Genomic DNA, 22,203 nt, shown 5'->3' on the forward strand with positions numbered 1-22,203 from the left:
TAGTATAATAAGTACGTTTAATTAATAAGAGAACCTCTCACGGTAGATTTTGTTAACACAGTATGCACTTGCTGACCCCACACTCGTTAGCCTAGTGGATACACGGATTATAGGAACTGGATTTGATCCATCACTGATCAGTCTTGCGCTGCAATGTTGAATCATTTTTCTTTGACATTTTAAGCTTTTAATTTACCACAGTCTGAAGAAAAACTGTCAGCATGTTTGTGTGTGTTCATTTCTGTCAACCCCTGCATTCAAAACAACTGTATTAATTTAAATAAAATGTTATTTTGTCATAGATCATCCTAACAAATAGTTGTCAAAACAAAAGGAAAAGTATTATATTGTGTATATCTTTATTTAACTTTATTTTGTATTTTTAAATGTAGTTTAAGAAATTTGTAGTGCAGTAGAAACAGGTGCAAATTGTAGGCTTTTGTTATGTTTTGAGTACAATTATTATTTTTTTTTATTTACGTTGCTATAGCTATATATGGGTAGCATTCAGTTGATTACTTAATAAAATTTGATTAAATGTTTAGTAATAAAAATCTAGAGGTTTTTTTTTTGTTTTCCAGAAAATAATGCTACTCATTCAGGAACATGTATTCATATTGTTATAACCTGTTACTGTAATATACGTATATATCATTCTTTATATACCCATATGTTATCATTACAAACACTGACAGCAAGAAACATAGTAAAACTTTGGCCTTCAGATCAATCACCCTGAAGCTGAGGTCAGAGGTCAAATGTGACAAGATATTTTTTATTGTTTTATGTTGCTTTCTATATGTTGACAGGACACAACATACGTGTAAGAATCATAGTCATCACAGTATTTATCGAAGTCATAAGGCTTTTTGTCCATTTTTGACCAATAAATCATCACATCATTCTACACCCCTGCAAAGTTTCTCAAGCCTTTTTGAGCTAATGTGTTTACAGACAGAAAGAATGACGTGCACGCAAATGCTACCAAAAATTTATATGGTTTCTCAAACAAATTTACTTTAATAATAATTCAGTAACATCAGTAGTTACTAATATGGCTTAATTTATTTTAGAGGGAAAAACACTGACATTTGTGAAAAAATGAAAAAGAAAGAAATCCTACACGTGTTTAACCACAAGATGTGTTTCTGCATCAATACTTTTACTTCAGAATGATTTGATAGCTTATAGTATAATTAAACACTATTTTAAAAATATAAAATAAGTTATTAGTTTTTATTTATTGATTTAAATTGTTCCAACAATTACCACCAAACATATCATGATTACAAAATAATATGCCCATGATTGGTGTAGATACTTTAACCACACTGTTTGGGAACCTCACAGCTTTGTGTAGCAATAAGCCCTAATCACTTTAATGATCATCATTTGTATATCGCATACAAAAACAAACTTACTGTTCTTGTTTTATCCCAGTTAACTCCCCAAATTACTCTGTGCGTATACACATGGTGAATGCAATGTGTGTTGGGTGCTATTTGTCAAAGTAAATTATCAAACGCGCAGATCTTTTTTTTTTATGTTTTATTTTGATGACTGATAGTGATTACAGTCAAGAGGTAAACAAAATGAATGAGCATGATGTTTCCACTGACCACAGCTTTACATTTATCTCAGGTTATTTGTGGTTTTGAAAGATTTTAAATATTCTTTTAAATCTTAAAGTTATGGTTCAGGTGATGATTTAACCAGAAGAGAATAGTGGATGTAGAAAACAACACAAAATATTTATACAACTGTAGGTTTATAGGCTAGGGAAGCAGGTTAATGGCAAAATTTAGTCATCCTCCAGACTCTGAATTAGACTTTAATGTTTCTGTGTTGCTGCAATTTCATCCTGAATATACAAGACTACAAGGCACGTGTGGTTACTCAGAAACCAGAAAGCTGATACTGTCTATGATACATTCATGACATAAGGATCCACCAGAGACTAAAGCAAATAAAGTTCACAACGACTAATATTTAGCTGTAAAGTTGTGATGTGCAGAAGTGGGTGCTCGCATTCCAAAAGCGTCGTCTTTGCGATGGAGGAGTCAGAATGTCTGTAATTAGAACAGTGCTGCCACTTCCAAAAAATATAATTCATTGTCTGCTCCACAGGGCAGGGTATTCACACAGTTCCTCTGGTACAGTGTCAGCCACTCTCCTCATACATAAAAAGAAATGCTTTAAAAAACATTTTTACAGACATATAAATCTACAAAAAGCTATAATGACAGATATTTCTTACATTTTATGTTTTATGTCGAACAAAATATTTGTTGTGCTATAATGCAATGAGAGAATATATAACAAAAATAATACATAGTACTAGATCTGTACAAAATATACCAAACCTCTCCAACAAATGAAGCCTTTGTCTTTACATGTGTTCAGAGATGCAGACATGGGAAGTGTCTGGATGTGAGATTCGAATTCCAAATATGTTATGTGTGGAAAAAGAAATCCTTTTGCCTGTTTGATGTGGTTGCATGAAACAAATTTGCCGTCGCACACTTTCAAAGCCAACAAAGAGAAGAATCAACGCTGTGATCGTCTACTGTAAAACAAGCTTAATACTGTTAATAAGAAAGGTACTGTTTTCCTACATTGCTGCTGATATCGCATGAAAATGGAGTCAAACATAAGAAGACAGTTTAAATACGCTCACTGTCCATTTCATTAGGTACAACTGTTTATCTGCTCCTTAATGGAACTCTCTAATCAGCCAATTACATGGCAGCGACTCTACATTTTAGTAAATAGACCTGGTCATGACGAGTTGATGAAGATCAAAGTACGCATCAGAATGGGGAAAAAAGGTGATTTAAGTAACTTAATGGGACATGGTTGTTGATGCCGAGGTGGCAGGGGGGATTTGATCAGCTGATCTGCTTAGATTTTTCCCACATGACCATCTGTAGGTTTTAGAAGAAGGGTCTATGTACATGTTAAACTTTCAGATTGGCTACAGCTGCAAACGACCACACTGGGAGCAAGTCCTGTCAGATTCACCAAAATTGGACAAACAAAGATTGGAAAAACGCTGCCTGGTCTGATGAGTCTCCATTTCTGCTATGACATTTAGATGGCTGGGTCAGAATTTGGAATAATCAACATGAAAGCATGGATCATTGGTTCTGGTGGTGGTGGTGTAATGGTGTGAGGGATATTTTCTTGGCACATTTCTCCTCCTGAGAACTGAGAAAAAAAAATCTTTCAGTTGAACTTTATTGTGATTTGTTTGTCCACTACAGAGGACATAAATGAACAAGCTGGGTCTCAGGAGGATAAGCAGAGATCCCACCTGGGCTCATTAGTACCAAATAAGTCTACCAAAGTATTGTTGTTGATCATGTCCATCCCTTTATGACCACTGTGTACCCATCTTCAGATGGCTGCATCCAGCAGGAAAATACTCTGTGTCACAAGGTTCTAATCATCTCAAACTGGTTTCTTCAACATGAAAATGAGATCACTGTACTTAAACTGACCAAAATCTCTGCTGAATGTTTCCAGGACCTTGTTAAATCTATGCCACAAATAATTAAGGCAGTTCTGAAGGCAAAAGGGGGCCCAAACCAGTACTAGCAAGGTACACCTAATGATCTGGTCAGTGAGAGTACATCACAATGCTTTCCGTGTGTCACACAGATCATCTTATACATCTACAGTCTCTCCATGCCCACATAAAGGGTGAAGCTGGTATTATGGAAGTTTCGCTGCTTTGACCTCCCAGTTCTTGGTCCAGAGCTTCTTCAATGGCAGCTTGTAGGTCATCTTAAAGAAAGACAGCTGTGGGAAAAGTTCCGTGTTGAATTTCTGTTTAGTCCAATGTAATTGAGACTGAGGAATTGATGAGAGGTTTGACAGTGATGAGCATCCCAATATACAGTATGGCTGATTTCTGATGACATTCCTTCTTTTACAAAATACATTTATTATTTTCCCACACTGTCTCTGATATCAATTACCGAGACAAGTAAAACGAGACGAATCAAGTACGCCATCTGAAATATTTTGCTTTCTTAGTTAGCAGAGGCCCGTCATGTAAATGAAATAAATAACACACAAAAAGAGAAGGTGATAGAGAAAATAAAGTGGAAATATATATATCTGCATATCAAATTGCCTGGGCTTACTGAATAAAAAAGATCAGTCCACAAAATCCCTTTAAGGCAAATGGATATTTGGAGAATGCTAAATCCCATGTAATACATTCACTGCACAATTCCTGGTCCTCTTGAATGTGTGTGAGGGGGATATAAATGCATCCTGTGCTGAATGCAAGTGTGTGTTTTCTATATGTACATGTGTCAGTATGTGTGCGTGTGGTATGTAGGGAAACGAGACTGGACGTTTCAGCATTACTGTTGGAGGTTTAGAGTCAAGCCCTGGGGGAAAATGGGCAGAGAAGCCGGCACTCCAACATACTCAGTTTCCTGCCTCCCTAAGCCTAGACTCTGGGATCGCCGGGATGCATTTGTGTGGCTTGGCGGAGGCCACGAAGCCCGGCAAGCAGGTGCATTTGTACGATCCCTCTGTGTTTGTGCACTCCCCGTTCTGACACAAAGGCACTTTGTCGCTGATGTCCTCACACTCGTTTATGTCTGAGGAGAAAGGACACAGCATGAGTTAGTCAGCAGGGAGAATCCAAGAAGGAAAAGCTGCCTATGACACATCTGCTGCTGAGGGGTCACCTCAAAATTATAATTCTTTCCTTTCCTTCCCTTTCCTGTTCTTTCCTCTCCTTGCTTTCCTTTCCTTTCCTTTCCATGTTAAACTCCAACAAATTTGAGTTCTGTTCTAACTTTTCATCGTGATACATGACCACATCAGAAACTATGATTTAAACACATGAAAATACTTTTGATAATTACTTGTTTTTCAAGAAAATAAATCAAACAGCTAATAGTTCTCAAATGTGAGGATTAGGTGCTTGCCTTTCTCTTGAAGTATTGTTCGACTCACATCATACAGTACACAAATCAGTGAATGCATCAGGGGCAATTTGGGGTTCAGCTTCCTGCCAAGGACACTCAATATATGGACTGGAGGAGGTGGGGATCAAACCACCAACCTTCTGATAAGTGGACAGCTCATCCTATCTCCTCAGCCGTAGCTGCTCAACAAGTGACCAACACAAGTGTTTTAATTACTTTCACAAAGGTTTGCTGTTGGAGGTACTTTCCCTCCACACGATAAACGTGTTGCATAGAATCTCATATATCTTTAATCAAACATGCCGTCATGTTGCGTGTCAGCTGGACAGGATCTGCACTCGATTTCCCAGCCATCTTGAGAGCCGGACTTCTAAGAATGATGGTAAAATTAACAATCCACTGGATTGTGTTTCCTTTTGGCCTTCAACAGGTTGTTCTTTCTCTTTTCCAGCATGGGAGGTCTGATTGTCATTTCATAGCAGTCAATCTCAAATGACCCTCTTTGTGTTTATGTCATGTTCTGCTGGGGAAACGCTAGCGGTGAGATTTATAAAAGGAGGCAGGGCATGAGTTGCATAGCTCCCACATGTTTCCACGGTTTTCAATGACTTTTCTTGGGAAAACTGGCTGGCCTTGAAGTCGATAAGCCTGTAGCGGACACAATCTTGCAATCATAGAATTTCATTTATTATTCTTACAAAACAAACAAAGTACATTTAAAAAAAATATCTCATGTAACACACCAAGTGGCTAAGATTCAAGGCCTCCTTTCTCTTGGCAGCGTACAACCAGGGAATGTCAAACCAAAGGGTAACACACGATGGTTTTGTGGAGTACACGGCTTTCATTAGTTTCCCATAAAACATAAGTTAATGCAAGGTTGTTAAATTTAAAGCTTCTCCTTGAGGGCAAAGATTTACAGCATGAAGAGTTACCCTACTGGCTCCAGAAGGTTGAAACATGAAAGCAGAGTTCACTGTGGTTTGTTTTCAAGATTCAGCACCATATTTTTAAATGAGATATGATGTTATATGAAGTGACTGATTCTCCTATTGATCCAAGGAAGCCCCTGAACATTCTTTATTAGGAAAACATGATCTAAAGATGCTGCAGGAAAAACCCACCTATACAGGCCATCTTGTCTAGATCAAGTTCATAACCGTCTAAGCAGTCGCAGGTGTAGCCCTCTCGCACTCGAACGCAGCGACCGTTTTCACACCCATTCAGGATTCCACATTCCTCCGCCCGGAGACCTTCAAAACCTTCATAGCGTTCTGATTGGACAAATATACCGACAGACATGATATTGTTGCAACATTTATTTAAAGAAAATATTTTCCCAAACTCTCATAATGCTAGACGTCAGCTGACCTGTTAGGACATCCAGTCCACTAATGGGTCATTTGATATCCTTGTTCACAAAACTAACATAAAATATTCTGGCCTATACGTTGCTGTACAAAAGTTTTGAGCCACCCGTCATTTCTTTACATTCTAGTTCTAAGCCAGACTTGTATCTTGTACTTGAGCTACAGTTCTCCAGGCTTTTAAAGGTCTTTCAAAGTTTTTCTTTGGAAATGAGTGAAAAAGCAGCTTTTTCACTCATTTTCACCCCAGTCCTTGACCATTTTCTCAGCAATGTTTAAGCCATTTAACACTGATCCATCGATCATTAAAGATTAAAAAAGCACCAAACTCGAGGGATGAACTAGTGTTGTGTTGTTGCTAAGTTGTCTTAAGAGACAAGTTGTCTTAAGAGACAACTTAGCAAAGAACCAATTTTAGGTCATTTCTTCAGCCATTTTGCTACTATTAACCCTTTCAACAACACATAATTTGCTCTAATTTCTGTTATTGAATCTGCATAAAATTTTAAATATAATGATGTTTGACAGCATAAAACTGTATTGTAATTGCACCAACAAGGTGATTTACAAAGAGCTATTAGATGAAAAACTGACATATATTGGAATGGTGTGCGGTGTGTCTTTAAAACAAAAAAATTATCTACAGCAGATGAAGAGTGTTTGTAAGCTACGTCTTTAAGAAATTGGACAAATTTCTCAATGAAGCCTTATCAGGAAAGGTCTCATTCAAAGGGTGGCTATCAAAAGGCCATTCTTAAGGAAGGGAAAGAAGGAGAAATGGCTGAAGTATCCAAAATTACACAGTGATTGGGCCGATAATCAGAGATAACAGGTCTTATGGAGTAAAGAATCCAAATTAGAAATTTTTGGTTCAACTTGTCAAAATGTACAAAGAAGATGACAGTAGAGAGGTACAGCAGTGAGTGTCTACAGGTATCTGTGATCATCTTGGGATCTTGTCACAACTGTTAGAATTATGAACAATAGATCAGATTTGATCCACCATGCAATACTATCTGGTTTGATTGGAAACAGCTTCATTCTTAAGCATGACAATAATCCTAAACACACTGCCGATACAGTAAAAACATACCTGGATAGAAAAACACAGAATGGAATACTGTCAGTCACTGATCTCCCCAGAGCCAAGAGCTCAACATTATTGAAGCGGTGTGGGATCATCTTGTCATAATGCTTAACAAGTATGAGCCAACATCCAAAGAAGAGCTTTGAATGTCCTTCAAAAAGCCTGGAGAACTATTCCTGAAGACTACTTAAGCAATTACAAGAAAGCTTGCCTAAGAGAGTTCAGGCTGTGTTCAAGAATAGAGGTGCTCATACTAAATACTGACTTTCAGGCTTGTTAGAATGGTACAAGCTGCTAAGTTTCTGCCTAATATGCTATATATATATATATCCATGTATGTTTGCACAATTTAATAAACTGATGTACTGATTTCCCATTTCCTAGCAAAATATAAAGAAAGCAGGGTGTGGCTCAAGACTTTTGCACAGTACTGTAGCTGCTGTATATATTAAAGCTACTTTGAATCCCAGGTAGGTATATTTGCCTATACCTGATAAGCTTATGAAATATTATGTTAAACTACTAAAACAGAACAAAACTGCATGCATATAGTCACCAGCATATGGATCCACTCGCTGCGGCTGGTACTCTCTCGGCTGCACACTGGGCACACGGACGGGGACGTGGAGGGGTGGCTGTTGAACGCCGTAGTAGTTCTCACCTTCAGAAATATCATAGGGTCCACCAGCACCGCCGTAATGATCCCAGTATGGAGGGCCAAAATGTTCTGCAGGGTCATCTATCCCCTCAACACCATACTCATATCCTATTCGCTCTCGCAGACTATCTGAACTTCCTCTTACGTTGCACATTACTGCATAGTCAGCTGTACACAACAGCAAACAAGGGATAGAAATGATCATTTACTTTTGAAATCAAATGGAAAATTACAAGATCATTACTGTATGAATATGCTATGCTATGAACATGGTACATAGATTCATTATGAAACTAAAAAAATCGCTATCTTATCTGATTCCTGCTTCTCACCAGAGTCTTTCCTGGGACAGAGGGCACAGTGTTCACTCCAGGCAACACCGTGCAGGCAGCAACACTCAGTGTATGTAGTTCTGCGATCTGATAGCGGTTTGGCACACACGTTGTCGCCCTCGAGTTGCTGCCAGCAAATATCCACGTGCACGTCATCTTCTGAGTCCACAACTTCTGGGATGTACAATGAGAAGGGTTTAACAGAAAAAATAAGAGAATCGGAAAAATATAACTTTAAGAGTCAGCTAACCAAGTTATACTTTTTCTTTGAATATCCAAGAAGAATAAATTGTCAAAAAAAAAATTGAATCGGTTTGTGTGTGTGTGTGTCACACCCTCTGTGGTGTTGAGATCAATGCAGCGTCGCCGTGTGCTGTCGAGAACCAACGGAGGACTGCAGAAACAGTTGAATGACCCGGCCGTGTTCACACACACCCCGTTCTCGCAGACATTTCCGAATGCACACTCGTCATAATCTTAAAAAAATGAGTGCAAAGAGACTCAGACGTCACCAAAATCATTGCATTTTAGCACATTAGCATGGTAATACAAAGCAGACCATGAATGAGACCATACATTTATACATACACCATACATAATAGGTAATAAAAAAAAGACTTTCTTACCCACACACTCAAGCCGGATGTTATCGTAGAAGAAGCCGGAGCGACAGTAGCAAGTATACGTAGAAAAGAGATTTGAACACTGCCCATTCTTACAGATGTCGGGCCCAAAAATCTCACATTCATTTGCATCTAAGGGGCAAAGACAGAGAGAGCTGCGTCATGTGCGTCACGTTGCGATGTGTGAGCTGGAAAGTTTCAAATCCTGACCCTGTTTCTAAAAGCACTGGCACTGTGCTAGAACTGTCATTCGCTTCTTTTTTAAAAAGCAGCAATTACAGTAAATACTCAGATATACAGGCACGTTTACCATGAGGCCGGTCCATCTGGCTTTTAAAGTTGCTGCAGGTGAAAATAAAACATTTCACCTTTTTGTGCCAGTGTAAAGTCTGATAGGAAGATTAAAAATGCTGGTGACAGCCAGTGCTACCCCTGATGCACTTTTAGTATAAATTTGAAAATCCTGACTTCCTTCTCAAGTTATTGCACAAGATTTTCAGAAAACTCGACCCTGTGACCCTGACTCTGAGGTCAAGGTAACTAAGATTAACTAAGATGACATCTTTTTTTAGAGATTTTCAGAATACTTGACTTCTGATCTTAAACTTGAGATCAAGGCCTCCATTATTTAACCTGGTGTCTTTCTCGAGTTATCGCATTTGCAAACTTGGGAGTCCATGCTGCATGCCCAACCCCAGTGTGAGAACAAAACCCCATCATGCTTTAACGGCTGAGGGGCTAAAACAGGGAAAATCCAAAAAACAAGGTAGCATTTACGAGCGAAGAGTGTGTACCTATGTAAGTCCGTTGCTCATCTCCAAAACTTTGTACAGAGGAAACAGGCAAGGGTAGTAATCCACTGCCGTAAGGGCACAGCTGTTTGTAATCATCTGAAAAACAAAGACAAGCAGATTAACAAAACACAGAAAAATGCTGTTCTAATATTACAACATGTTCACTTTATTCCGATAATAAAGCTCTTGTTGTACCACTTCCTTGGACGGGACAGGCGTGGATTTCACAGTTGTCGCCCCAGCCTGCTCCAGCCGTGCAGCAGCACTCCTGCTTGGTGGTGTTGTGAGACAAGACGTTGTCGCAGAAGTTTGCGTCATTCAGATTATAATAGCACTCCCTCCTCTCCTCTGCCGAGGTGGGGAACGCAGGAATGGGTTTGGTGTCCCTCTCAGCTGTAGGTGAACAAAGAATAAAGCAGGTGAGGGGATGTCAGAGATCATGGTCGTTAAAGCATCTGTGGATTTAGTCACGGTCTGGTGTTTGAGGAAGGAAAAATGCTCTCTAATACAGCTTTTTGAAGTCATACCTCACTACACAGATGAGCCCTCCAGGAAGCTAAAGTTACAATAAATCCTAACCTTGAGGTGCACATCATCACACCGTAACAGTGTCAAAGGGCCTCCGCTCTTTCATCCATCCACATCCCTTCAGCAGGTAGTGCATTACCCTCGCCTGCCACTGCTGAGCCTGCTCATTTGTCCAAAGGCATGGGCTCAGGCATTTCACCGTTAAGCTGCTGGCTTAGCCAAATGGAAACACTGGCATGTGAGTCAACACACCATTCAGTCTCACATGATTGATTAACACACGTCGAAAGCAAACAGTGGAATGTGGCAAAAAGGTACACAAAGGCATAACTGGGGTTTAGAGCCCAGGCAGAAGAAAAAACATCCCCGCTGAGGGCACGTAGCTTAATAATGTAAATACCCCCAATTTGTGTACACATGTGCCTATCAAACTGGGAATGTGATGATATTTCCATGACTCAAAAGGTTTTAGTCATCCTGAAATTACACTGCATTGCATATCTTTAACCTCTGCACTTTCCGATTATTTTAGCACAAGAGCACAGAGCAATGTGTCTTTAGCTCTAATTGCTAATAGCTACACCTTATCCCTGTTTGTCTTGGTGGGGAAATGGGTTTACGGTAACTAAGGCCCCAGGGCATTTGCTTGGCTCCGATCGAGAAGTTACTTCATCGTTTGTCTGGCGGATTAGGCTAATACAAATTTTTGCGGGAAACCCACCCAACCATAACCCCAGCCTATAAAGAAAAAAAAATGAAAACACGCAGGTCAAAAGATACTCTAAGAGACGTGGAGTAAGCCATGTCCACCTAGTCGCCCTTGTTTGGATAATGAGAGACGGCTCATTAAATCAGGGAAAACTTCGTCTCCCAGTGACGGGATTGAGAATTTAGTCCTGTGAGTCACTGTGAGTTCTAGTCCTGCTCTATTACCCATGGAACGGCACTGGCTGGTGTGGGGATCAAATTCCTCATTGTCGTTGGGGCAGATGCACAGGAAGCTGCCATCGAAGTTCTCACACAGGGCCTCCCCACACAGCGCCAAGCTCATCTCGCACTCATTCACGTCTGAGAAAAGCAGGAGAGGAAGCTTTAGGTCAGTAAAGGATCGGGAACATGCACACGGTTGTCAGAAGAGTACTTGATATTCAAATGAAAGAAAAGTCCTTCATGCATTTCTTTATAAAACTATCTTACATACTTACGCTGCAGTGTTTAAAGCAAACAGTTAAGATGTGACTGAAGTTCCAACTTTCAGCTTTAACTGAAGAAGTTTTACAAAACTGCTGCATTGATTAGGAATTACACCCATTTTTATGCACAGTCCCTCATTTTCAGAGGCTCAAAAGTAATTGGACAATTGACAAGCAGGTTCATGTCCAGGAGAGGCCTCCATTCTTATTCCATGAAAAATGAAGCAGACATAATTGCTGAAACTGATGCAGGGTGTTTAAATATGAATATGAGGCCACCAATAGGCAAAAACAAAACAGCAAAAACTTTAGGGGTGGGCGAATCATCAAACTGGGGCATTTTTAAAAAGAATGAATGCACTGACCAGCTCAGCAACACCAAAAGAGCTGAAAGATCACAGAAGACAACTAAAATGAATGATGACAGAATTACTTACATATTTAAGAATAAATAAAAAAACACTTTATAGCATCTAACTGATGTTGTGAAGCAGCAGGATGAATGAAGTGTACAAATCTACACTTTCTGCCCAGATTCAGCCAAACGCTGCAAAAGTAATCAGACAGCTCTTCACAGCGTTGAATGAATAATGACCCAAACCATACTGCAAGAGTTTTTCAAGGGAAAGAAATAGGATATTTTTCATGGCCAAGTCAGTCTCAGTCCAACAGAGCACGCTTTTTAGTTACTGAAGACAAAACTGTAGGCAGAGACACCCACAAACAAGCAGCAGCTTAAGGTGGCTGCAGTAAAGAACTAGGAGAGCATCTCCAGGGAGGAAACACAGCATTTGGGCCTTGGGTTCTAAACCTCAGGAAGTCAATACAGCAAAGGATTTTCATCTGTATTTCAATTTTTTTTTTATCATATTTAAGATTTAGGTTTTTGGGCCTCTGAAAATGGGGTACTGTGTATAAAAACGAGTGTATTTCCTAAACAGTTCATAGACTATCTTTATAAAAGTCCTTGCACTTAAACTGCATCTTTGTTTTTGCTGATTTAACATCCACCATGGAGGTGTACAGAGGCATAGCTACCACTTTGATGAACGAATTATGGATTATATTGGAATATGTTTCAACATAGCGTATTTAGTTTTGAAAAACACATTTATATGAACAGGCTAGTTTAGCTTGTCTACAGCGGATACTTTCTGGACAGCAGTTACACACCGACACATCTGGTCATATCTCCCGGAGGGTTGGTGTAGCCTTGGTCACACTGGCAGCGGAATGAGCCGTCTGTGTTCTCACAGAAGCCGTTGCTCCCACAGATGGTTTCGTTGTCACATTCATCAATATCTGCAAGGCGAGAGCAGGCAGAGAGGTGAGCGCAGCGTTAATATTTACAGTGTCATTCTGCACAACAGACTCTCGGACTGCCTCCGTAAACACTACGCTGCTTTCTCCAAAATAAACACCACTACCATTCTGACCGTACAATAACAAGAGAAATCACTGCCATCATAACATGTCAGGGACAGTGTACAGATTAGACAATTCGTTAAGAAGCTTTTCAAACTTTGCTCCTCGTGGATTGATTCATGGGGACTCTCTCTCTCTCTCTGCATGGACACAGTGTAAAGTGAGCATAATGTGGGTCTGGAAAGCTGCGGGTGAATGTTCTTTGGTTGTGTCAGCCGAGTGGGAAGTGACAGAGGAGTCCGCAGCATCCAGCCAACATTCAGTACTCACCAAGACTTTACAAGCAGCTGGAGAGTTCAGATCTGGCATTAAGAGCAGTTCTCTGGCATGAACCGCTTTCCAATCTAATCAATGAATGTACTGAAAAACAGGCTCTTACTATGAAAGGACTGAGAGCATAGGGGGACTTTGTGGGGGCCTGAAATGGAAGTTAGGAATCTGGCGGGTCTGCAGTAGTTTCTTGTTTGCAAGGCATTAAATCATAAAACATGTTTGATAAAATCACAAGAGAAACTATATGCTTTATGTCAGTTCGGCTTGTCGAAACTGTTAACACCGGACCTCGTAACCGCACCGACTCCCCCTACCAGTTGCTGTTTGAAAGGTAACATTTGTTTGCAGTTTCTAACATACATGATTTAGTATTTCTTGGCATCGCCAGCATAGCAGAAGCCAAAGACTGATGCTGCAGGGAGGGGGGTAAAGCTAATTATAATTGTTTTAAAAAACACTCACAGTGCTTAATGGTCACACTTTAGTGACATGAAATTATTCTCTGGTCAGTTTCCCTCCTTCTTGGGTTGCTGGAATATAAATTCAGGTAACCTGATCAACAATTTGGATAAAATAAAAGTGGCAAACACAGCCAGAAGTTAAGTGGCGCGGTGTGCTTGTACTTTTTCTGCAAGGCATCAAGTTAAAAACATTACAACAGGCAGGCCTCACAACTGATATGAATTGTACTGATGAAATTAAAGAATACTACTTTACTGTGTCTGTTTTATTGTAAGCGTAATTTGATTTTGTTAATATTTTCTTTTTAACTTTCATAACTTTCCATGAGCATTCCATGGAAACTATTAGTTTCCATGACTAATAGTAACTCCACTGGAGTGATAATAGGTTTTAAAAACAAAAAACAAAACTTGAAACAAATTAAAAAACATTCTGAATATGGAAAAAATCACGACAACTTGAATATTTAAATGATTTTTGATCCGTTCCACTAAAAACTCTCATACATCTGCCTCTAACTGTAATAAAGACAAGATGTTAAGTCCAGTGGTACCTTAAACTTTCGTGACAATATGATTTATGGTGTAAAAAGCGCCATCATTCACATGTTGTCTAACCCAGTTCTATTTTGCCTATGAGTACTAATACAGGCCGCTTCAGCTGAAAAAAAAAGGGGGAAGAAAGTGGGACAGAGAAACCGCAATCCATCTGATTTGAACAGCACGCTTGGCCAGGGCCCCGTCCTCTCCTCCAACGCAGAAATCTCCTTTCTCAGGCTCATTGGGGGGAACTAGTCCTCTGCCAGTGTTTCTGTCCTGACTTGGACATTTCTCTAACATGCCTCTGGGGTCAGAGACAGGGTCTCCCACCAGCTAATAAAACTGTGGAGACAAAATTGCCTTTGTCATTTGTAAAATGTTTCACTGGAAGGGCTGAGGAGGACCGAAATTGCTAGAATAGACTTGTGGGCTCAAATGGACGGACACATACTAAGAACCGCCAACTTACTGGATGTGCTTTTGAATACTTTAAGGAATTGCACACAATTGAAAAAATACATTTTAGGGAATAACATCTCAAAGACCTAGTTAGCCATGTTTCTCTATTAAAGGGGAGGGGAAAGTATTGTATATCAAGGTTTAAGGAACATTTTTCTCAAGTGTGAAGAGCTTAAGTGGAGTTAGGAATGTTGGAATTGACAGCAGAGACCAGCTGGGAGGTCCGGGGAGGGAAGTCGATGAAAGCTCTCTGCTAATATGTGAAATAATCAGTGTCTGAAGGCGGATTTTCATTCGTGTGTGACATGGAAGAAAATCTGTTGCAAACCACATGTTGGGATGAGATGCAATCAAAGTATCATCTCTGAGAGGAACATGAAAATCTGGACCAAAACAAAAACTGGAATTTTGTCATTGCTGTGCCCGTCTTTTTGCAGTGTTTGAGTGATAGCATTACTTGACCAGCCATTTAGGTCTGTCAACCACAGACAGAGTCAGGGTGATAATCGCAGCACTAATAATTTGTGGGAAAAAATGAATATTACAGCATGAGATAACTCCACCAAGAGCGAGTCTCACACTAGCATGACATGGGGTTGCCTTTCTTAGTCTTTCCATGCGATCATCAGTTACGTCAAGACACATGCAGCGCTGTAATTTGCCTGGGGGGAAGAAGTGAGGCGGCAAAGACTCTGAAAAGTTCAGCTGATATAGGAAAAGCTGAGATGAAGGGGCAGCACGGGCCCAAAAACAACCTATTCTAATGGCCTGACCCGGGAGGACATGCTTCCTGGATCCGGTGATGGTGGATTTGGGTGTGGAGGAGTGTTAAAAACTGGTCTCTGTGCCATGTGTTAATCTGAAGCACATGGCGGCAGGCAAAGAGAATACAGGGATACATCAATGACTGTTGACTCACCCCGCCGCAGTCCACACTTCTCCGTTGTTCTCCGGGCAACCCCTTGTCTGATTGGACCCATATGCAGAGGTTATTTCACACATGATTGGTTAAGGATAAGGTGAGGTATTTGCCTTCAGGGAAGCATGTTTGCAGGCTTTATCAGATATTACATCAACAACCGGTCCTGGGTTAACTACACTGATGACCATCCCGCGGTGTGACCAGTGTACATCTTAAAAAGAAAGTACAACTGCACGAGGAGTCACACACATGTTAAAGTCTTCAGATTTCTATACATTTACAGGGGTGGGAGGCTGGCAAGAGTGAGACCGCAGACAATTTCCGCCCTTGGGTAAAAGCCTTATTAAAGACGAGGCATAGCTCGGGGGAATTTACGAGCGTGACGGTGAATTAAAGCTAAAAACAATGATCTGCAGCACGCATACACACATGCGTCCAAACACTTATGTACGGCATCGTGTTAGATTTGAGCATAGACCTTATAGCACAGTTGCGGTGGCATTTGCTGTGGCAAAAAAAGCCCCTCTGTTTTTCCCTTTTTGTGTCACGGCCTCTAAATCTAAATGAGCGCAGGGAGCAGAGCCAACGACAACCGCTGCCTCTTTCAAAGGCGGGTGAGTAAAAATAAAGCAATACCCCCTCGCAGAAACTGCAAATTACCACGTCTGGTCTCTTCTTGAATATTTGATGATTTTCTTTTTGCAAGCCACCAAAAAATGCCCGGGAGTAATTGGGCTCAATCCTTGGGCTTTTTTTTAACATTTTTTTATTGAGGTGACGGCAGCATCTCCCAAAACTTCCATTCGCGAGGTGAAACAAGCCACTATTGTGTGTAGCACTGAGTGATTTTAAACGTAAGAGGGCTTGGTTCTCAAACCGGGGCTGTGAGTCAACGCTGAGCTGTGCGAGTGTTTGTTGTAGCATCTAGTGAAAACAGCATCACAACATAGCAACAGGAGAAAGATGGTCAAGCACCCATAGAGATGAGATAAATAGAGTTTTGTGGAACTATAAAAGAAGATTTTGTAATCAGGCCACATCTCAGGACTCCTCAGGAGCATGTCAGACATGTTAGCAACTGGGTGAGTGGCTCAGAAGTGGAATCAGACCAAGAGGTTCAAACCCGGGCAGCTCTGTGTGGAGTCTCCACATGTCTGTATGAGCTTTCTCCTGAAAATTGGGTGTCTCTGCTAGATTCCTGCACAACTCCTTCAAAAGATACTTTCAGCATCAAGAATTTCACGGTTTTGGGCAAATAAAGGTATAAAAGGGATCATCACACTAGAGGCAACTAAAGGGCACATGGGGTGATTTAAATAAAATGCATATATCATGGCAGGCAAAGTCCTTAAGCCCTAATGCACAGCAAGCAGTGATGAAAATCTAACCTGTGTGAGCTGCTTAGCAGTGTTTTGTCTCTGAAGTCGAAAGAGCAGAGGTGAGCAGCTGGCTTCAATCAAGTCTTATTGAACTAAAGGCCTCTGCACTCTTTAGCCGGTGCCAGACAGACAAGATCATAAAGTGCAGTGAGGAGGCAGCCACACATAGCCAGGATTAGTGTAGTAGACGAGGGGTGGTGGGCAGAGCTACGATCTGTCACCGGTCAACACTGCCCGCAGCAGCATTTTCTCTCCAGAGCACCATCACTTGATAGTCTAATAAAAACTTTGGGTCATGAAAACATGTGAAGCCACACTCCGCCCTGAGTGCATCTCTGCAACCACCACAGTCTCTGGTTCTCTTCCTCCAACACAAACACACACGGGAGGATGCCAAAACAAAAAACAAAAAAACCCCACACTTAACCACAGGCGTGCGCACACGCACACATAGTCATGCTGACATGCACACGCAATCGGCCACAAACACCCACAGCTTCAAATCTACGGTCCAACACATCATTCCATTCTGATGCTCTCAGTCTGCTTTCCCTTCTTCGCCTGTCACTCTCCAGTGACTGTTTGGATCCTCTCTAAACATGAGGAAAATATCTAGACCTTCTTTTTTTCTGGTCATAAACCCCATTTGTTGTTTTATGGTGCTATGAGAGTGACAAAGACAAGCAATACCACACTACAAAATAAAGAGCAAAAAAAAAATCCAATTTGTTGTGCAACAAACTTTGCAAATGTCTTAAGCCCAAGGTGTTCAGTCCTGCCAGGAAATACATAAGTCTTCGTGGACTCTGGAAGTCATGGACATGTGCCTGTTGTTGTTGGCTAGCTGTGTTCACAGATGTAGCGTAAGTACAAACCCATCCAGCCAATGCCAGGTGACTGTGGCTTCTCTACAAGGGGGGGGGGGGGGCAAACAGTAAGCTGGCCTGACAATCTCATCTTTCTTCTCTTAGAAGAACTGCAGCGATCAGGTTCTACTTTGGGACTCTGCCAGAGTGCTCCATTAGCTCTGTTTTCAGGTGAATGACTTCTATCAGCTTCTGGCCTTACAATTGGCTTCCAATGACAGTGCGGTATTGTCTTCAAAGGGCCTCAATATTGGGCTATTTCTCATTATCTTCCATGGTGGCCTTTTGTGCAGGAAGACCCAGAGGACTTGATAGCTTTTAACTTGCATCTGTCCCTATGTGTGCATGCCAACCTGATATGTGTGATGGGGTGAGAGACCTGTAGAGTGATGTGGTGGTGGTGACTTAATTTGAATACTAAACTACAGCCATGGAGTAATGGAGTATTAGGGTCATGCACAGTCTATAAATAGATCGACCCCCTTTCAATACAATTAAATTTGCTTACACACAAAAACAGGCTAAAAATGCCTGTTTAATTCTTTTTCTCCACATAATTGAGCGTGCTAGTCTTTTTAAGTACAGTGCAATTTTGAAAACTCACCACAGTCTGTGGCAAGTTCTCCCTCAAGGCCAGGCTGGCAACCCACAAAGCACCGGTAAGAGCCGATGGTGTTCTCGCAGCGCCAGGTGCCACAGACTGAGCTCCCAAACTCCTTGCACTCATTCTGGTCTATACAGAAGAAGAAGAGAGAGAGAGAGACAGATGTTTGTCAGTAACCGACAAACAGAGGCGCAAACGTAACCACATGTGCAATCAGACACAAATGCGCGCACCCCCGCACGCAAACTCGTATTCCCACCACTGCTCCTCTGCTCCCGGTGTAATGGCTGCAAAGCAGGAGTCGGCCAGGAGGCCTGTGGTGTAGCTGTCCTCAGTAAACGCAGCAGGCAAAGGGAATGGCCAAGAACAATATTATCACAGCAACCAAAGAACTTGTGAAGGAGCTAAAGGGAGACGTTCCAGAGGGAGAAACACCTCCTGCTCACAATGGGGTCATTCATACTTCCCACTGGGGAGAGGGAGCTGAGGGCTCCAGCCATGTAATCCAGGCACCCCTCAGTCCCAAGACCACGGAGGAAAGCCTCTAAGCCAGGCTTGGACACTTTCACTGGAGCCTGACGTGCTATAGATAATCAATCATATCCAACTGTGCTATACTGCGTATGTTTGAGCCTTAATGTAGCGTGACAATCAAACAGCTAAAGCTGACATGTTGTTTTAGTCAGACAGATGAAACTTCTGGGCAGAGGTAGGGTCAATAACAACCGTGACAAACACAACTTAAAAACAAAAGGAAGTTTTAATCAGTCTTACCCTCACAGTCAGCCGTATCAGTGTTGAATTTGAAGCCGGCCTCGCACAAGCACAAGAACGAGCCCTCGCCGTTGATGCACTTTCCTCGGATGCACACATCATCCTTGCTGCATTCATCCACGTCTACGACGGACAAAAAGTGGGGAAAGAACAGCAGACAAATTAGCGGAAAGTGCGGCTCAAGATCTTACAGATTGATTAACAGCAATTATCCGCACAGATCCTCCATCTTCAGCGAGTCCACGGGGAGCACGGCTTCTTCTCGTATCAGAAAAAGAATGTGTAATCAAGCGCTCATCTGAACACTAGGCGTGCTGGCCATTTGGAGCGCTTCATGGTATACTTGCAAACAGGAAACAAAGCAAAAGAGAGATCTACCTCAGCTTTTCAGGCTGAGAACATTTCCCCCAGACTCGTTAAAATTAATAACGAATGCTCGATGCCTGATTAGCTGTAGATGGGTGGATAATTGCGGCATTACAGCATAGCTTATACAGTACTTGGACTTGTGGTGAAAGGTGAGGGAAAACGCAAGAAACCAGAGGAAATTCATCACTGAGGAAAATGCCTGCCTTCCTTTTCCAGTCTTTTGATAATCAGATGAATCTTACAGAGACGACAAGGTAAACACCCGATTGCAACGATAGGGAGGGAAAAAAAGCAGCACTCCAGACTTTAGGTAAATACATAAATATGCTGTGACTGGATAGCTTTGGAGTATATTCAAATCCTTCAAAGTCTTATTGAAAGGAACAGGAAGGCCATGGCAGAACTTGTTGATTTGGATTAAGCTGAGATATGTTTCAGTCCGCTGTCAGTCTTTTATTGCTCATGCTGTTTTTTGCTGGTCTGGAAAGGCCAAGCGTCGTTTTGGCCCCACCTGACTGAACGTATCTTTCATTCCCATAACCTCACAAACCCTCGTCCTCCCTTCTTCGCGTCCTTCAGGCTCATGTCAGAAGGGGGCCTGGCCTTTTTTGTGTCAGCACTGTACACACAATGGCAGACTGCAAGAAAATATATGACAACTGCTGATTTATAGGATAATTAGGGCCCAGTATTTGTTGTGGCAAATAGCCAAAGTACCTGATCCATGTTGGGCAACTTGCTCAGTTTGTGATATCTGAAGCACTCCAAGGCCAAAGCCTTTCTGTAGAAGAACGCCCCTGCACGAGGAGTGACCCTTGTCCTCTGCTGCAAGTAAATCCTGCCAACTCCATGACCATGCCAGCATCTTGCAGAGGCCAGCCTACCTGCTTCATATCATGACAGAACAGTTCACTGCCAGACATCTTTTACTTAACTCATCCTCCACCAGATTGCAAGACCCACCAGAAATAACACTGATCCAATTCTGACATCCTAGCCAGAGTTATTTCATGTATTGTTTTAGTAATTGCTCCAGATTCTTGTAAAGCCCTCCTTTAGCTGATGATCAGGCTACTACCAGTGGGTCACTGGGTGCGGCTGGAATAACATCAAACTGTCCAAGCTGAGGGAGGGTGAGCTGAGATAGTTGATGAGGCCATGGCCCATTACAGCCTGTGCACCCATGCCAGGTGTCCCAGGCTTGGCTTCAACTCCTAAGAGAGCATGGCGAGAACAGCCTGTCTGCACTCAATGAAAAAAAAAAAAAGCAAGCCAATAATGTTACTGTAAAATGACTTAAGCAATATTTGAAAAAGCCATTATTACTTTATTAACAACTTGCTCCAATCCCAAGTCTGCTCCACTTATTTACACAAATCCCAAGAGAATCAAGATTTCCCGCTGCTCTAAGCATTCTAGCTCCAGTGCTTTACTGTACCTTGGCAGCCGGGGCTTCCATCGGTGGTGGTATACCCGTTAGGACAGATGCACAAGTAGGAGCCCTCAGTGTTCAGGCAGTCTCCTTCCCCACAGATCCCTCCAGCGGTTAAACACTCATTGATATCTGTCACAAACAAGCACAAATACACATAAGTACATTTACACAGCTGTGTCAATATGCCAACATGAGGTAAGCCACGAGAAACGGCTAACCACTAATTTCATATTTTAGAGCTATGTGCATTTGCATGATTATACCTCTGCAGAACGTCCCATCCACCAGCTCCATGCCAGAGGGGCAGGAGCAGCTATAGGAGCCGATGGCGTTTGTGCATTGACCTCCCACACACAGCCTGGCGTCCTCACATTCATTCACATCTGAATTGACACACACACAGACGTCACCGGCATGACATATCCACACCAGCTGTAAATCACCGTGCGTCACTTCAAATTTGCCCAAGTTTTGACATCTAGACCGAAAAACTTCCAGACCACACTGAACATGTGAGAAAAGTCATGCATCATGTAAGACGGCAAGTAATGACTTACTATACTGGAACAGATGACTGCGAAAATGATTGCATCGAGATCATAAAATCGAGCGAAAGCAGCGAGCCGCCCATTTCACTGTACCTTCACATGAGCGCCGGTCAAATGCCAGCTCGAAGCCCGGATCACAGGCCATGCAGGAGAAGGAGCCCTCTGTGTTGGCGCAAACACCTGTGGGGCAAACACTTGGAGACTGGCACTCATCGATGTCTAAAAGATAGAAGAAGAAAAGATTGGCTGTAGGTTATCATCTTAAACAAAAAGGTATATAGAGCCCCGTTTTTGTGCTTCCACTGTCTTATCTGCTAAAAATCATTAATGAGCTCAGCTTAACCTACTGTGCTGCCTAATGTACAGTAAGCAGAGCCCTCCTTATTAGATCACACTGACAGTGTTTTATTAAAAAGGGTAGAAAGATAAGTATGTGGGACAGTCACTGAATCCAAAACAGCAAGCTATTACAGGTGGAGTGTAATTACTATATCTACAAACAGTCACTGGCTCACTGTTATGTGATCTCTCGAAATTCCTCGAGCTGGTACGGATTGTATTTCTTGTGGTGAAAATAGTGCGGGCCATTGTTAAGTGATTGAGATGGCTCGATTTTT

The 22,203-nt window shown here is 41.7% G+C and overlaps 1 protein-coding gene across 3 annotated transcripts in view; it reads right to left on the bottom strand.

Moving 5' to 3' along the window:
* Positions 1 to 1,237: 1,237 nt before the first annotated feature.
* Positions 1,238 to 22,203, bottom strand: part of LOC134644159 (latent-transforming growth factor beta-binding protein 2-like) — an 87,976-nt gene continuing 67,010 nt past the window's right edge. For 2 of the 3 annotated variants that reach the window (XM_063496910.1, XM_063496907.1), the window contains 15 exons: positions 21,680 to 21,805; positions 21,302 to 21,421; positions 21,042 to 21,167; positions 19,235 to 19,357; positions 18,461 to 18,589; positions 12,705 to 12,833; positions 11,272 to 11,406; positions 10,006 to 10,203; positions 9,811 to 9,906; positions 9,020 to 9,148; positions 8,729 to 8,869; positions 8,394 to 8,567; positions 7,960 to 8,229; positions 6,074 to 6,223; positions 1,239 to 4,616 (listed from right to left, as the gene is read on the bottom strand). In XM_063496910.1, the coding sequence (XP_063352980.1) occupies positions 4,441 to 4,616; positions 6,074 to 6,223; positions 7,960 to 8,229; positions 8,394 to 8,567; positions 8,729 to 8,869; positions 9,020 to 9,148; positions 9,811 to 9,906; positions 10,006 to 10,203; positions 11,272 to 11,406; positions 12,705 to 12,833; positions 18,461 to 18,589; positions 19,235 to 19,357; positions 21,042 to 21,167; positions 21,302 to 21,421; positions 21,680 to 21,805 (2,222 nt within the window). In that variant the 3' untranslated portion in view covers positions 1,239 to 4,440. Of the gene's footprint in view, positions 4,617 to 6,073; positions 6,224 to 7,959; positions 8,230 to 8,393; positions 8,568 to 8,728; positions 8,870 to 9,019; positions 9,149 to 9,810; positions 9,907 to 10,005; positions 10,204 to 11,271; positions 11,407 to 12,704; positions 12,834 to 18,460; positions 18,590 to 19,234; positions 19,358 to 21,041; positions 21,168 to 21,301; positions 21,422 to 21,679; positions 21,806 to 22,203 lie in introns of all 3 variants that reach the window. The other variant, XM_063496908.1, reaches the window with a different exon arrangement.

The sequence above is a fragment of the Pelmatolapia mariae genome, linkage group LG16_19 (assembly GCF_036321145.2).
Source record: "Pelmatolapia mariae isolate MD_Pm_ZW linkage group LG16_19, Pm_UMD_F_2, whole genome shotgun sequence".
Classification (NCBI taxonomy): domain Eukaryota; kingdom Metazoa; phylum Chordata; class Actinopteri; order Cichliformes; family Cichlidae; genus Pelmatolapia; species Pelmatolapia mariae.